The following is a 17,364-nucleotide window of genomic DNA, read 5'->3' on the forward strand; positions in this document are numbered from 1 at the left end:
CATCTAACTGTGTGCTGTGATCTCCTGATGACTGACATAGTTCAGTGTAATATCTGGAGGCGACCCAATGTGGCTCCAACAAGAAGGGTTTATTAAACTGTAATAACTATTTATACTCTGTGTCTGACACCATGTGCACAGGTCTACTCTCCTTCTCCTCCCTGACTCCAGATGAGGTCCTCCCAGTCCCAGGACTTGCATCCTCACTCCTGATTGGCCCAGCTTCCTGTGCCTCTACTCCATGGGGTCCGGCCTGATCACGTGAGCCACAGAGTATCATTCTTAAAGGGGCCAGGTTACCACGCTTTATTGGGTTTTTTTCACGCTTCTATTACTCAGATCGTATTTTTGTAAGAACAACTACATAAAGAGCTATGCAGTTTAAATGTTGAGCTGGTTAAATGGAGAAAAGTATGACAGTTTATGGACAGTGATCAAGTAATTAAGAAATATTCCTCCAGTTTAATGTTTTAACATGTAATTTCCTATTTTCAGTGCTCAGTTAATTGTTATGATGGTATGTCCAAGATTCAAAATTGTAGAAAGTGAATGAGATTTCATGGGTGTACCATGGAAGCTTAATATTGTCACTCGCAACTTGCCAGTCCATGTTGCTTTTATTCTCCACACATATACAAGTCCTCATCTGGAGTATTGCATCCAGTAGTGGGTGCCATCTTTGAGGAAGGATGTGAAGGCATTGGAGAGAGTAGAGAGGAAATTCACAAGAATGATTCCAGGGATAAAGAACTGTAACTATGAGGATAGATTGGAGAAGTTGGGTCTGTTTTCCTTGGCAAAAAGAAGGCTGAGAGGGGACTTGGTAGAATAAATCCAGAGACCACTCCTAGCCATATACCCAAATCATCACTAGATGCACTCAGCAAAAAGAGTACCAGAATAAAATCCCATGTGTACTGCTATACACTTGAACCACTGAGAAATTGCCCTTGACTCCTACTCTGTGTGCTCACTTCTAACCAGTTGTTAATTCATTTTACTACCCTTTGTGGCATAGTTATGAGAAATTAAGATCCAGTACTCTGCACATTGAATAGCCTTAGCAGAACCTCTGGAGGCTTGTCATCTATTGATCCATTTCTAAGTTTCCTTCTGTTAATTAAATTTTATTGACTGTATATTTGTGCATAGCTTTTCTAACAGTATAAAAGATTTTACATGTAATGGAAAAAAAAACTTTTATGTAGGACTGTATCACATTCAGGCAGCTGAAGGTAAATTGAAATGCAATGGAGTAGGAAAATATTTTATTATTTTTAATTTGCTATTTGTATGCCCACACAGCTGATCCAATAGAATCATGCAGCACAGGGCCAGGCTGTTTGGTCCATCTCACCAGAACTGCTTTGTAAAAAATCTGTCCGCTTATTTGCATTCTCTGCTCATTCCTCATAGCCCTTCTACATTTTTTCTTTGATAATTAGTATCTTGTAAGAGGTTCATTACATATTGTAGAAATGTCAAGTATCCTGATCTCTCTTCCATAGACTTAAGTACCTGTTTGGCATAAAATGTCAAGCAATATTCTTCAATTTTTTTTTTGAAAACACAGAGTTTTCAACTGTCTCTTTGGGCTGTTGTTTTCAGTGCCTGTTGTAGAGCCGTTACAGTTATTGATTGTCATGGTGTCGCACACTGGCCTACAGCTAATGTGACCGTTTCTCTCTTTTGGTTAGTGTCTCCATGGGTGAAAATCAATGTATGGGACCTTCATGTCATTCTTGCACATCTGCTGGCCGTTTGGCTCCTGCTAAATCCTTGGGAATGTGTCCATCTTTCATCTTTATGAACATGCCTGAATTAGTAGCATTACCTCTGCTCAGAGTGCTAACGTACTTGGGAGATCTGCCCGCCCGTGAGAGAACTTTTCACTTGTGATCTTGTCCTTCCAAGTGATGCCAAGAATGTGCTACAAACAACAAAGTTGAAAATTGTTGAGCTTCCTGTCTTGCACGACCGTGCAACAAGGTGCTGAGAACACAGGACTCATAAACCAGCATCAGAGTCAACTTGATATTTTTCCATAGGTAGTTTGGACTGGCAAAACATATATACTTGATACCCTTTCACATGAACATTCTATCTAAATACTTTAACGTTAACGTTTCTCATTCCTTTGGAGAGACATTTGACCTATAAATGATTGTTCGTTCATGTTGTTAATATAGGAAAAACACAAAGTGTTTGGTTTCTATAACTTCAGTATTTATCATCTCTGTGGAAGGTGTTTGAGCAAATAAACTGTACTCCAATTGTGGGATTGGAAGTGAGGACACTATATACAATGGGGTAGAGTTTCTGCTTTAGATGTAAATTATGCTCAACATTGCACTACCATAATATTCAGAAGTGATTTGAGTTTTTTTGTTCAAGTCTCTGTTCAATTCTTTTGCAAATTGCCAAATGTAAACTTTTCCATGAACCTGAGCAATCGGACAGTTTTTAAACTTTGTTTTACATTTAACCATATTTTGTGACTATATTTAAGTGATAATTTGGTTCAAATTTATTATGACCTTGTAGAGCTGAAAATGCATTTCTCAGAAAAACATTTTTAAGCAGTATGTCTATTTTAGTAACTTGCAGTTGAAAAATAACCACACTTCAAAAAGTATTTAATTGGCTGTCAAATGCTTTGGGATGTCCTGAAGTCATGTAAGGTGTTACGATCCCAAATGATACTGCTATATAGACAGGTCCCAGAATGGAAACCTGGCTCAATAGACTGCAACTTTTATTTTTTTATTTAGAGATGTGGATGAACTGAGTCGCAGGACTGCCAATTAACTTTGAATCAAAGAATAATATGTGTATTGAATATGAAAAGATTGACTATGATACAATACTTCTTCACCCCACCATATCTTCTCAGATGTACACAGATTTTTACAGATAACACAAGTTACAAAATGTATCTGATGTTATAATGTTCTCGGTAAGCACATGGGCCATGTAAAACCTTCAGGCCACTGTGGTCTCACACACCACACTGTGAAACCAAGTGACAGATGCCAATGAATAGAATTTCTGTGGATTTCTCATAATATCCCACCCAGATGCTTGTTACAACGTAAGCCAACTGGTCTCACTGGAACTCTGACTTCCACTTGTGTTTCCAAACTCCACTCTTAAAGAAACATGCCTTGGAATCTTCTCCCAAACAACGCTTTCTCAGGTGCCTTCATCAAGTTTCCATTTCCAAGATTTCAATCTCTTCTTTCAGTATTCCTCTGCTCTGGATTGTCACTTGCATTCAAGCTTCCACACAATCCGATACCCAGCTACACCCCCCCAGTAGAACAACACTGTTTCACAGATTGTATTAACGTGTCACTGACCTTTGGATTGCTTTAGGTGTCTGGCTGCTCGCTCGCTGACTCGCTGCACTTTTCAGCTCTGTCTTTAACTGGGTCACGAAATGTCCTTGGCAGACAGGATTAAGGAGAATCGCAAGGCATTTTATACATACGTTAGGAACAAGAGGGCTGTCAGAGAAAGAGTCGGACCTCTCGAACAAAGGAGGGGAATTATGCTTAGAACCCGAGGAAGTAGGTGAGATCCAAAATGAATACTTTGCATCAGTATTCACAAAGGAGAGGGACACGTTGATTGGTAGTGTCTCAGAGGGATGTGTAGACCCATTAGAACAAATCGCAATTGCAAGGGAGGAAGTGTTAGGTGTTTTAGGAAGCATTAAGGTAGACAAATCCCCAGGGCCAGATGGCATCTGTCCTAGATTACTGAGAGAGACGAGAGATGAAATTGCTGGGCCTCTAACAGAAATCTTTGTTTCTTCATTGGACACAGGTGAGGTCCCAGAGGATTGGAAGATAGCAAATGTGGTCCCGTTATTTAAGAAGGGTAGCAAGGATAACCCGGGTAATTATAGGCCAGTGAGCTTGATGTCCGTGGTAGGGAAATTGTTGGAGAAGATTCTTAGAGATAGGATCTATACACATTTAGAACTGAATAGTCTCATTGGCGATAGACAACATGGTTTTGTACGAGGGAGGTCATGCCTCACAAATTTGGTTGAGTTTTTTTGAGGAGGTGACAAAAATGATTGACGAGGGAAGGGCTTTGGATGTCGTCTACATGGATTTTAGTAAAGCATTTGACAAGGTCCCTCATGGCAGGCTGGTGCAAAAGGTTAAATCTCACGGGCTCAAAGGTGAACTAGCGAGATGGCTTGGCCATAGAAGACAGAGGGTAGTAGTGGAGGGGTCTTTTTCTGATTGGAAGTCTGTGACTAGTGGTGTTCCGCAGGGCTCTGTACTGGGACCTCTGCTGTTTGTGATATATATAAATGATTTGGAAGAAGATGTAGCTGGTCTGATTAGTAAGTTTGTGGACGACACAAAGATTGTTGGAGTTGCGGATAGTGATGAACATTGTCAGAGATTACAGCAGGATATAGGCTGGAAAATTGGGCGGAGAAATGGCAGATGGAATTTAATCCAGATAAATGCGAAGTGATGCATTTTGGTAGATCTAATGCAGGGGGGAGCAATACAATAAATGGCAGAACCATCAGGAGTATAGACACAGAGGGATCTGAGTGTGCAAGTCCACAGATCCTTAAAGGTGGCAGCACAGGTGGAAAAGGCGGTGAAGAAGGCATATGGCATGCATGCCTTTATTGGACGGGGCATAGAGTATAAAAGTTGGTTTATGATGTTGCAGTTATATAGAACGTTGGTTAGGCCACATCTGGAATACTGCGTCCAGTTCTGGTCGCCACACTACCAGAAGGACGTTGAGGCTTTGGAGAGAGTGCAGAAAAGGTTTACCAGGGTGTTGCCTGGTATGGAGGGTATTAGCTATGAGGTGAGATTGAGTAAACTAGGGTTGTTCTCCCTAGAAAGACGGAGGTTGAGGGGTGACCTAAAAGAAATTTATAAAATTATGAAGGGCATAGATAGGGTGAACAGTTGGAAGCTTTTTCCCAGGTCAGAAATGACAACCACAAGGGGTCACAAGTTCAAGGTAAGGGGGGCAAGGTTCAATACAGATATGCGGGGGACGTTTTTTACACAGGGTGGTGGGGGCCTGGAATGCACTACCAAGCAAGGTGGTTGAGGCAGACACGCTAGGATCATTTAAGACTTATCTAGATAGCCACATGAACAGACTGGGAATAGAGGGATACAAACGGATGGTCTAGTTAGGAACACATGATTGCTGCAGGCTTGGAGGGCTGAAGGGGCTGTTCCTGTGCTGTTTTGTTCTTTGTTCTCTCTACCTTTTTAAAAAGAAACTTCAGTGAACAGTACCATGGTCATATTTCCGGTCTTTGTCCCCTTAACTTCAGTCTTCCTGAGATTTCCCTTTACATTCCCTGGTTTCTAGAATTATCTGATCTTTAGCTTCTGGGACTTGCTTTCTGCCATTTACTCCATTGCCCTGCCTCTGCTGGCAGTTTCTGTGAGAATTGCTTTCTTCTCGGGTACCAGGTTCCAACTGAACTACGTGTGCTTATATTTTTCAGTGAGCCCCTGGTTGCTAAATAACAGCCTAGTTTTTCTTTAGACTGTTTGTGTTTGCGTTATAAACCTTTGATTACAATGCTCTTTGAAATGAAACCAAAACCCACAGACATGCGGGTATCTTTGTTTAACATGAAGGTAACTATAGGTTTAACCCTTTCTTGCACAGAAACACAAAATTAAGCTCACTTAAAGCTGTACCTTGTTTTTAATACCCACAAAGTAAAAATATAAATTTTGTTTCCTGACAAAGGCACAAGGGAAATGCAAGTCTTTTCTTTTAAGTAGCTGAATTAAAAAGTACAGAACCATTTAATAGTTTTGATGGTGTATAGTGTTCTATTAGTAAACTAAATGTTAATATTTAGTTTTTAAAAGGTTGTTGATAGTGTCTCTCTTAATTTTAAGAGCCTTCTGAAAATACCATAAATGGATGCAATCAATAGAAACTCCCCACGCTGATTAATTTAATCTGGGGACCACGACAGTTTTGTGGAAGTCCGACTTCCAGTACAATGGTTTTTAAACTATTCAAAAGAACATGGCCACTTTATTTGCACTGGGTGTAATTTAAGTTTGAAACTCAAATCTTTTCTGCTGATTTCAGGCTAATTATGTTGAAAAAGAACAGTGCAACCTAGTGGCTACTTTGGTCTAATGGTATTTGCTACCAAATAAACCTGTTGGACTTTAACCTGGTGTTGTTAAAACTCTTACTGTGTTCACCCCAGTCCAACACCGGCATCTCCACATCATGACTAAAGTATTTTGACAACCCCCATGCACATTCAGTGCAAAGCTCTGGGAATCAAGTGTCAAAGCTGGTACAGTAGCTTGTTTTATGAATTGGGGGAAAAGTACCTTGTTGAGGCAGAATGGAGGGAGCTTTACTTTACTCTTCTAACAGTGCTCTTTGTCTGACCTGAACTCTTAATGCTGAAATAGGAAGATTTCTTTTCATCAGTGCTAAATTTCAGCACAACAAATCTCAAAAAAGATGAAATATACATATAATTTGGATTTGCCTATTTAAGATTCAATTTTTATGGTTAATTCAGTTGAGAAAATCCATGCTTATAAATTAATTTGCCTTGTCAGGAGTTCCTCAGTTTTTGTTCTTTGTTGCTGTTTGATGGGTAACATAGATCTTTGTGGGGAGTGGAGGGAAACATGTATGAAGTTTTAAACCTGATGATATTGGCATTCAGGACAGCTATTTGCAAACATTCAGACCTATGAATTTTAGATTGGACTTCATGTTGTCTGAGCAGCGAAGCTTAGATTAATGGATATAAATTAGATTTAGGGAGAAAGGAATAGAAATTTATTTTGATTGGGTCGGGTGAAGAGGGATGGAGAAGGAGGCTCGTGGAGCACAGACCAGTTGAATGGAATAGTTTGTTTCTGTGCTGTACTTGGATAATATCTTAAAATTAGTGGTTTATAAAGTATGTACTTTCATTATTCAGATTATTTGAAATAACTGCCTTTTTGTATCACTTACCATTCACATTTGGGAAGGCTGTTCTGCTAAACCATTAGAATGGCTTTTTGTATAAATGAATTTTACCTGTCTAGCTTGGAAGTTAAATGTCAACTTTCTTCTTTTAGTTGCTGCAATTCTTCCGAATGATCACATTGGGTCTTGGGACTGAATGATTGAGTGACATGGAGGCTCGATGCATGGCTCGAACCCTGCAGGTGGTGGATACAGAGTACAGTGCAGATGCTGTAGAGTGGTGCCCCATAGACACGTGGCATCATGTACTGACCTGTGGTACTTACCAACTAAAGGATCCCAAGGAGAAGGTACAGTACCATTTATTGTCAGGGAACACTGTTGATGCAGAGTAAGTTCCTCTTTAGTTTTCACTAGGAGTCTGATCTAACTTTAGGATGAGAGTGAAACTAGTTTCTAATGAACCAAAGCAGGAGTTACGCTAATTAGTATTGATTAGGAAGTTTTTCATTTTAATTCTGACCAGCGGTGGTCACAGCAAGATAGCAGTAAGAAACCACAGTTGACCTGATGATTCCTGAACTGGGAAGAATAATAAAACAACTTGATTTCAGCTATCCTGATTGCTGTCCACCGACCTGCTGCATTATATGTCTATAGAGATGATTGTCGAAGGCAGGATTAGACTTAGCTGTAATTCCTTTCACAGTGAAAATACCTCCCTCAAAAACGAGGTTTTACATCAGAGAGGTGTCTTGAATTAAGTATTGTTTAACAGCCTTGTTTTTGACTCATCAGGGTTTTTGACTGTAACTTTGACTTTTTAGGGTGCTGGAGATTCTGAAAGCAACGAGCCTCATTTGAGACAGGGCCGTCTTTATCTCTACTGTTTCAATCAGGATCAGCTTTATTCTCCATTAACAGAAGTACAGCGGATTGAAATGCCTGCAATATTAGATCTCAAATGGTAAGCATTAGAAATGGTGCAACAGTGTCACATGAAGCATGGTCCATAGTTCTGGGTTAAATGATAAAACCTCAACCTCAGTAACTCCTATTGGAGAAGGGTGTGTGGGTGACAGATTACAACAAAATTGGGTGCTCAGCAGTGAGACAGGCCATCATGGCAAACAGCTCTCACTGTCCAAGCTCTGAAGAATGGGGATTTGGATGAGATACAAATTGGTTTGCAGCACATTAAAAGAAATGTCCAGAATGCTTTCCTGAGGGGTTGAGCCAAATGGGCAGAGTGAGCTAGATTTTATTAGCATATAGTAGGGAAATTCATCAAAGGAGAAAGGAAGGATTTGCATCTGGTGGTCATGGAAAGCTCTGTATAAATGTACCAATTTTCATTGCAACCAATGAAGTATTTTTTGAAGTGTAGTCACTGTTGTAATATAGGAAATGCAGCAAACTCTCTTAATTGGCAATGTGATAAATGACCAGATAACCTGTTTTTGTGATGTTGGTTGAGGAATTAAATATTGGCCAGGACACTGGGGATAACTTCCTTGCTCTCCTTTTGAAGTGGTGCCATGGAAACTTTTCCATCCACTCAGTTTAGTTGGGAAGGAAGTATCCGGGAAGTTCACACCTAAATAGGTGTTGGCTATTTGACTGGCAGCTTAGCTGGACAAAATATAGCCATACATACATGGTGCAAGTAAAGGCATGAACAGCAGAGTTTTGAATGACCTTAAGTTCACTGAGGGCTGTGAACTTAAAATGTGAGATCAAAATTTTGGTCCTCTATTCAGTCCAAATAAGGTTGGAGATGTAGTCTGTTAGAACAGGGAAGGAAGGAGGATTCTCTCAGAAAGATTGGTGTTGATCTGTGTCTTAGGTAAGCAAAGTGTATTTAGCCATACAACAGCATTGTGATGTACTTAGTTACTTCTGTGTTATGAGTACAAACCAGACTAATATTCAGTCTAAATGTTAACTTACAAATAAGTGAACAGTCAAATCACTTTTATAATCTGTTCTCCTCTTATTAAACTGCTCACCTGCCTTTGAAAAATCAGATAAATGGATATGGAAAAATGTGAGATTGTAGTATCCAGTTTACTTAACAAGTGGCTTTCATTGTTGTGATCTCTGAACTATGTTATTGTGTGACTAGATTTTGGACAGTAAAGATGAACTAGAATAACAATTTATACTGATATAACATCTTAACATAATAAAATGTCCCACAGTGTTATAAAGCCACATAAGACACTGACCACACAGAGATATTTGGGCACAAAAGCAGAATATGTTGGAAAAATGCAGCAAGTCTGGCAGCATCTGTGGAGAAAAAAACAGAGTTAACGCTTCAAGTCTGTATGGCTTCTTCAGAGTTAGTTGGGCAGACGGCCAAAAGCTTGGTCCATGAGATGGTTTTGAGGAACGTCATAAAGAGGGAGCGATGGAGATGCAGAGAGTTCTAAAGAGGGAATTCTATTCTTGGGGCCTGGGTAGCTGAAGACACGATCATCAATAGTGGTGAAATAAAAATTGGGGGTTGTCAGAGTTGAGAATTCTGAGTGCAGATATCCTGGAGGGTTGTGGACTGGAGAGCCTTAGAGGGAGATGAAAACAAAGCCATGGAGGGATTTGAAAACGTATGAGAATTTTAAAACTGGCACCCAGTCAAGCAGTGCCTCAATGTAGGCACAAGGCAAGCTGGACATGGTGCAATAAGGACGTGAATAGCAGAGTTTGAATGACCTTAAGTTCACAGAGGGTAAAATGTGGATAGCCAGCCAGGAATGTATTTTAATAGTCAAGTCCAGTGGTAACACACGCATGAATGAGGGTTTCAGCAGCAGATAAGCTGAGGCAGAGGTAAAGTAAGATGATGTTACGAATGTGGAAATAGGCAGCATGAATATGAAGTTGTAAGTTCATCTGAGTCAAATATGACACCAAGGCTGTGCCTGGTTGAGCCTTGGACAGTTGCCATGGTGAAGGATGGAGTTGGTAACTAGGGAATGGAAGTTGGAGCATGAAACATGGCTCCAGCCTTCCCAATCTGGTGGTAATTTGATTTATTATTGTCACATGTATTGATGTACAGTGAAAAGTATTGTTTCTTGCACGCTATACAGACAAAGCATATGGTTCATAGGGAAGGTAAGGAAAGGGTGCAGAATGTAGTGTTATAGTCATAGCTAGGGTGTAGAGAGGAAGAAGTTTTAGAAGCATAGAACGAGAAGAAAAGATAGAATTAGAAGGTATGCTGGGCACAGCTCACAAGAAGTAGCCTCGCTCCGGCGCCATCTTGAAAATTTAAGGATTGGCTTACAAGAGAGATTGTGTTGGTAGATAACTCAGCACAGATTGCAGACCTGACCTGGGATCTTTTGTGATCTGCTATACTGTGATGTGTACCTATCATTTGAGGATGCATTATTCTTAAATGTCTGGAATTTAGGTTAACCTTAACTTTGACTGGTTTACTCTCTGGTGACCTATTTGGAGTATAATCTAAACTAATTTGCAGGTGTCATGTACCAGTGACAGGGCATCCTGTACTCGCCATCGCAAATGCTGAGGGAAATCTGGAGCTATGTAATCTGACACCTTGTGAGGTATGTGGATTCAGTTTTCTATGGGATTATTAAGGAAAATGTTTGAGATGCTGATCACCTGCACATTATTCATATTCTGTCCCTGTAATGTTGTAATTTATATCACAATGCATTTTAAATAATACTTCAACTGAATTGAAGTTTTTAATTCTAATATCAGTGTAGCGATGTGGCTTGTGTCTGCTGTTCTCCACACATTGTTCCAATTGTGGGAAAATAGAAGTGAAACAATTATCAGTGATTTAGAATAGAGAAATGGCTAAATGTGCAATTTATAATGAAATCCTGCCTGGAATATGGTCAAGCTCTTGTGCAAAAGTATTCACAAATGGAATTTAAAACTATCAGTGAATTTTAATGTAACTAATGTGCTCTTTGTTGATACTCAATAATTCTATCCTGCATAGGTTTTTTAAATACCGACTTGATCCTCTTCTGCTGATTTGTAGGTCACATCAATGTCGCTTTGGAGTTAACATTGCATATAGGAGATGTGTAGTTGGAGGAGAGTACATGATTAGGCAGGTCCTTCAGATTCCCTTAAGTGACCAAGGTTGCTGACCCGGCAGCAGTTATTTCTGAGTGTCTGTGTGGGTTTGTTCCGGTTTTCTCCCACAGTCTAAAGATGTGCAGGGTAGGTTGATTGCCCATGCTAAATTGCCCCTTACTGTCAGGGAGATTAGCAGGGTAAATACTTGGGGTACTTGGATAGGGCCTGGTTGGATTGTTGTCGGTGCAGGCTTGATGGGTCAAATGGCCTTTTTCTGCACTGTAGGGATTCTAAAGTTAGAGGGAGGATAATGGCAAATAAAACTTATTTAGGATGACTGGATAACTAATGAGGTTATCATCTTCAAACTTTATTTACAAAAGGGAAATCATGCTTGACAAATCTGCTGGAATTCTTGGAGGATGTAACTCGTTGAGTTAATGAACTCAAGATGTGGTTTATTTGGACTATCAGAAGGCTTTCAACAAGGTCTCGAGATTAGCATATGAAATTAAAATGCATGAAATTAGGAATAGTGTATTGCGATGGATAGAAAACTGGTTGGCAGACAGGGAACAAAGATTAGGAATAAGTACGTCTTTTTCCAAGTAGCAGGCAGTAACTAGTGGGGTACCTCAAGGATCAGTGCTGGGATCCCTGCTATTCACTATGTATATTAATGATTGAGATGAAGGAACTAAATGTAATATATCCAAGTTTGCAGATGACACAAAGCTGGGTGGAAGGGTGAACTGTGAGGACGATGCAGTTTGATTTGGACAAGTTGAGTAAGTGGGCAAATGCATGGCAGATCAGTATGATGTGGATAAATGTGAGGTTATCAACTCTGGTAGCAAAAACAAGAAGGCAGATTATTATGGGAATGGTTATAGATTGAGGGGAATGTGGAATGATATCTGGGTGTCCTTGCGACACCAGTTGCTGAAAGTAAGCATGCAGGTGCAGCAGGCAGTAAAAAAGGCAAATAGTGTGTTGGCCTTCATAGCAAGAGGATTTGCATACCGGAACAGGGATATCTTAATCCAATTATACAGGGCAATTTTGGTCTCTTTATCTGAAAAAGGATGTTCTTGCTATGGAGGGAGTGCAGCAAAGTTTTACTAGACTGAATCCTGAGACAACAGGATTATCATATGAGGAGAGATTGAATTGGTTAGGATTATATTGTTGGAGTTCAGAAAAACGAGGGGGGGAATATCGTAGAAACTCATAAAATTCCAATAGAATTAGACAGGGTGGATGCAGGCAGGATGTTCCGGATGGCAGAGCAGTCCAGGACCAGGGGTCACAATTTGAGGATAAGGGGTAAACCGTTTAGGACTGAAATGGAGAGGAATTTCTTCACCCAGAGAGTGGTGAGCTTGTGGATTTCTCTACCACAAAAAGCTGTTGAGGCCAAAACATGTTAAGTTTTCGAGGAGGAATTAGATACAGCTCTTGGGGCTAAAGGATCAAAGGATATGGGAATAAAGCAGGAACAAGTTACTGAGTTAGGTGATCAGCCACGATCATAATGAATGGCAGGGCAGGCTCGAATGATCTACTTCTGCTCCTATTTTCTTCTGCCAGCTTTGTTGGATTGTCTTGTTTTCTAGATTTTACTATGACCTCCTCTTTGTGATACTGTCAAATCATCGCCTTCAAGATGTATACATCCAATCTTTCTCCTGTCCGATATCGTCTCTAATCTCTTAATCCCAGTTAACATTTCTTTTTTTTTTGGAGATTTGCTTATGTTTGTTCTATTCCTGAGAAGATGATTCCTCTTCTACGTGCATTGATATGAATTACAGTCATGGACAACACTGCAGTACCTTTTGGCAATGGTCGTTCCTTGTGTGAGGCTAGCTAGTGAGTGCCCATTAGTCACTGCTGTGCTTGAGTTTTGTCTTTGCTTGATGTGATACTGCAAAAATGTATGCATGTATCAATTGAACTGTGGAGAACCTGTTATTTTAATGCTCCACGTGTTGTCTTAACTATTCCGGCTGGTCATGTTACTGTCTATAATGTCAACAGTGCTTCAGAAGGTTACATTCATTGAAGTTATGATTTTTGGCTTCTAGCTCCCAATGGAGAAACATTTTCTGATCTTTGTACCATTTTGATTGTATGAACCAGGAATGGTTGTCTCCATTATTTGGAGATGGCTAACTTTGAAATGCATATTTTAACTTGTAAGGAGAAATCACCACAAACTGCAGCTGTAATTAATATCCTGTCTTTACACGTTTACCCTTTTGTACGAACAAGTTATAATTTTATTGTTTGGTTGTATATTTAGGACAAAGATTAAATTCAGTTATGTAAAATTATCAATTTACATGATTACCAAAATATCAAAGGTAGTCTTTAGACTTGTTTAGTGCTTTGGTACAAATGTTGTGTTAAATTCTTATTTCAATTTGTTTCCACCACTATTTCTGGAGTTACATAGCTCAAAATGCTTTTGTCAGATGCTAGTTTGGACAGACCGAATCAATAATTGTATTGCTGGGGTGTAACTGCACAAAACTTTCATTAACTACTTTTGTCAAGTTCTTGTAACGTATCTGAGATTAACAGCTAAATTTTGAGGGCTCACTGGGTTTATGCAGTGCTGCTTTAAGAATTGCAGTTCCAATTAGTCTTAATACTCCCTGGTTAGAGTTAGGGATGGCAGAACAATCTGATTTCAAAGAATCATAGAATCCTACAGTTCAGAAGGAGGCCATTCGGCCCATCGAGTCTGCACCGACCACAATCCCATCCAGGCCCTATCCCCATAACCCCAAGCTTTTACCCTAGCCAGTCTCCCTAACACTAAGGGGCAATTTAGCATGGCCAATGCACCTAACCCGCACATCTTTGGACTGTGGAAGAAAACTGGAGCACCTCCACATAGAAACCCATGCAAACTCCACACAGACAGTGACCCGAGGCCAGGATTCGAACACAATGTCTCCCTTGCGCTGTGAGGCAGCAGTGCTAACCACAGTGCCACTGTGCCGCCCCTATTCCAAATCATCTTCCCCTACTGAAATGTGTGAAGGTCATGGATATTTGGTAAGGATAGGAATGTACTTGCCTGTAATTTTCCCCTCAGTTGAAAAGGTGCAAACCGTTACCATCAATCCTTGTACATGATACTGACACTCCAACATTTATCCCAATCATGAGTTGATGCCTTCGGGGAGGGTGAGAAAATTGGTGAAAAAAGCAGGTGGAGCTCTATAAGTGTAAAATGGAGTTCTCTGTGGCTCATCATGATCTTTTCTTTCAGTAGAAAAACAGCTGCTCCTTGGAATCAATGTGCAGTGTTAGCATGGGCCCAGATTGCCTTGCTCTGTCCCTGGATTGGTCAACTGGAAGAGAACAGTAAGTCTTATTTCATGCTCCTTTCCTTTTGGGGAGTTTTGTTTTTATGATATTTAATATTACAATGCAGAAGCAGATTATTGAACCCATTGAGTCTGCACCATTCTTCCATGGAGAAATCCAGTCAGTCCCAATTCCACATTCTTTCCCATATCCCTGCAGTTTCTTCTTTCACCTATTTATCCAATTTCCTTTTGAAGGTTTGCATTGACTCTGTTTCCACCAGCCCATCACTCAGTGCATTCCTAAATGTTTGATATATTTTAAAAAGTGTTTCTTCATGTTGCCTCTTTCATCCCACCCATGAATCTCCTGGACCTGGTATGTGAACTAATCTCGGGTTCCTAATATTACATGGTGAAACCTGGCTGCTGGAAGGCACACAGGAATGGTCAGGGGTGACATATAAGAATGTACAAAAAACATTGGGTTGGGTAGGGTGGGTGGGGGGAAACAAATACATGATTCACTTGTCAGCCTGTCTCATACTGTTGTGATGCCTATGTTTCATGATTAAGATAGTTCCTACCTTCCTGGATCCATATAACTTTCAGGGAGAGGTGAATAAAACTTATGGCCAGTTAGAAAAATCAAATCAGAAAATTTCCCCTCAAATCTACACCCTGATGCCCTTTACAACTACTCCAGGAGATGACATTGACCATGACTGAAATTCCTTGGTGCCTACCTATTGTATGATGTGATCTCTGTCTCAAGTAGTACCTTTAAAAGGTATACACTGAATCAGCAATTACTGCACAGACCAGCAACTTGTTCCATAGGGTCTACTATTGTCTGGGAAAAGAAGTGCTGCCTTACATCCAACCTAGTCCTACCCTCGTGTAACTTCCCCCAACCTATCTAACTGGAAAAAATAGTTGGTGCAGATTCAATCTATTCCATTCATTACTCTATAGAAGTTGCCATTGAGTCTTATTTCTCTAAAAGTATACAGATCCAGCTTTTTAAGCCTAACCAATAAGCATTACATCACCATTCAATATTGAAGTTTGGTGAAGATTACTCGGGCAGCTAGTTGATCTTGACTCTGGATCGGATCATATTTGTTGATTGCAAACAGATAAAGTTTTCCAAGTCCCAAAACTGACATCCATCACTTTAATTGACATGATAATTTCACCCAATAGAGAGTATTTTTAGAGAGTAGGATTAAAACGAGCTGCTAGTTTTCTTTGGCTGGTGCAGACATGATTGGCTGAATGGTTTATTTCTGCTCCGTAACTTTTCTATGGTTCTAAAGTAGATTTTATGATCAGTTTCTCTACTTTACAGTTCCATCACCTTTTAAACATGTCAATTCACAGAGTCACTTTGTCAATATTTAGTAAAACATATTCTTATTGTCTTGTATGTATGTTTTCTGGTCTTAAAGCTGAATGTTCCTCTGTTGTACATGCAAAATATAACAGCACTAATTTTGCACTCCTTTTCCTTCTTTGCTGAAGGAAGCCACTGAAGATCGTTAGCAGTGACTCAAAGGGCTGCCTGAGCTTATTGTCGGTGGATGGTTGTAGATCAGCACTAGACATGATCTCTCACTGGAAGGCGCATGACTTTGAGGCTTGGATTGCAGCTTTCAATTACTGGAATACAGATGTTGTTTATTCAGGTAGCCTTATCACTGAGCAACTGAATGGCAGAACCCAAATGTGCTCTTTATTTGTGTGTGAATTGTGGTTGTTTCTACAATATTAGCAGACTTACCCTAATTTGTCTTTTGATTTTCTCTCTTCCAATTCACACGATGCTGTTACATGTGTGTATTCCACCTTTTAGTATCTTATCCAAGTGACCATTCCTCATGTGTAAATCTGGATAATTCATGTCAGCAGACCACTATGTCAGCAAATTTCCAACTGAACAGAGAGAAAAATGTCAAGGGCAGGATTTTGCCCTTTGGCTTTAGAATCCCACCGTCATGGTCAAATAGGACTTGGAAGCATGCACTGTGTGGGGAACAGTCACCTGGCTATGATTTCCTTAGTTATGAAACCCTGCTCATGTTATGTGCAGGTGTATTCCAACTAAAACACTGGTTTCTTATGGTGCATTTTGTCTGGATATTAGTGAGAAATGTTTGCGGAAACAGTGAGAACTCAGACCCCACTTTCATTAAACAACCGTACAAGTATTTGATAAAATAGAAGAAAGATAATGAAACATTACAAACAACGATTGTACACAATCACCAAATTAACAGGAAGCACTTAGTCCCTCAAAGACTGAAAACCCAAAAGCATCTGTTTCCCCTTGCCTAAACTCCACTGAAACCCACCTGAAATACTTATTTTCTATTTTACAAAAATAAAATGCTGCAGATGCTGGAAATCTGAAATCCAACAGAAAATGCTGGAAACCCACCAGGTCAAAGTGAATGTTTCAATTCGATGACCTTTCATCAGAACTGGAGAAGTTAAATATGTGACAGGTTTTAAGCAAGTACGGAAACGAGGAAAAGATTGGGGAAGGGCGTGAGAACACAAAAGGGAAGGTCTGTGATGGGTTGGAAGGCAGAAGAGATTAAATGACAAGGAATGATGTGACACAAAAGGAAATGATAATGGACAATCCAGGAAACAAAAGATGTTCAATACTCTTGCCACATGTAGCTAATTGGCCACAGATCTGGTGAATTAATGCCGTTCGTTTTTAGATCCACCCAAAGAACCATGGAATTACTTACAAAACTGAAGGAGGCTATTCAGCCTATCGAATCCATGCCAGCTTCCTGCAAAATGTTCCAGTCAGTCTCACTTCCCCACTCAATCCTTGTGGCACTACATGTTTATTTCCTTCACGTGCCCACTAAATTTTCTTTTAAAATCATATAGAATTTATCATAGAATCCCAACAGTGCAGAAGGAGGCCATTTGGCCCATCGAGTCTGCACTGACCACAATTAGGGCGGCACGGTAGCACAGTGGTTAGCAC

General features: G+C 40.0%; 1 protein-coding gene across 16 annotated transcripts in view; it reads left to right on the plus strand.

The window, feature by feature from the left end:
* dph7 (diphthamide biosynthesis 7) overlaps positions 1–17,364 on the plus strand; it is a 37,646-nt gene that overhangs the window by 11,721 nt on the left and 8,561 nt on the right. For 15 of the 16 annotated variants that reach the window (XM_078207088.1, XM_078207096.1, XM_078207099.1 and 12 more), the window contains 5 exons: positions 7,119–7,316; positions 7,794–7,933; positions 10,457–10,544; positions 14,321–14,412; positions 15,879–16,042. In XM_078207088.1, coding sequence (XP_078063214.1) covers positions 7,176–7,316; positions 7,794–7,933; positions 10,457–10,544; positions 14,321–14,412; positions 15,879–16,042 — 625 coding nt within the window. In that variant the 5' untranslated portion in view covers positions 7,119–7,175. Of the gene's footprint in view, positions 1–1,697; positions 2,049–7,118; positions 7,317–7,793; positions 7,934–10,456; positions 10,545–14,320; positions 14,413–15,878; positions 16,043–17,364 lie in introns of all 16 variants that reach the window. The other variant, XM_078207095.1, reaches the window with a different exon arrangement.

The sequence above is a fragment of the Mustelus asterias genome, unplaced genomic scaffold (assembly GCF_964213995.1).
Source record: "Mustelus asterias unplaced genomic scaffold, sMusAst1.hap1.1 HAP1_SCAFFOLD_2046, whole genome shotgun sequence".
NCBI lineage: Eukaryota > Metazoa > Chordata > Chondrichthyes > Carcharhiniformes > Triakidae > Mustelus > Mustelus asterias.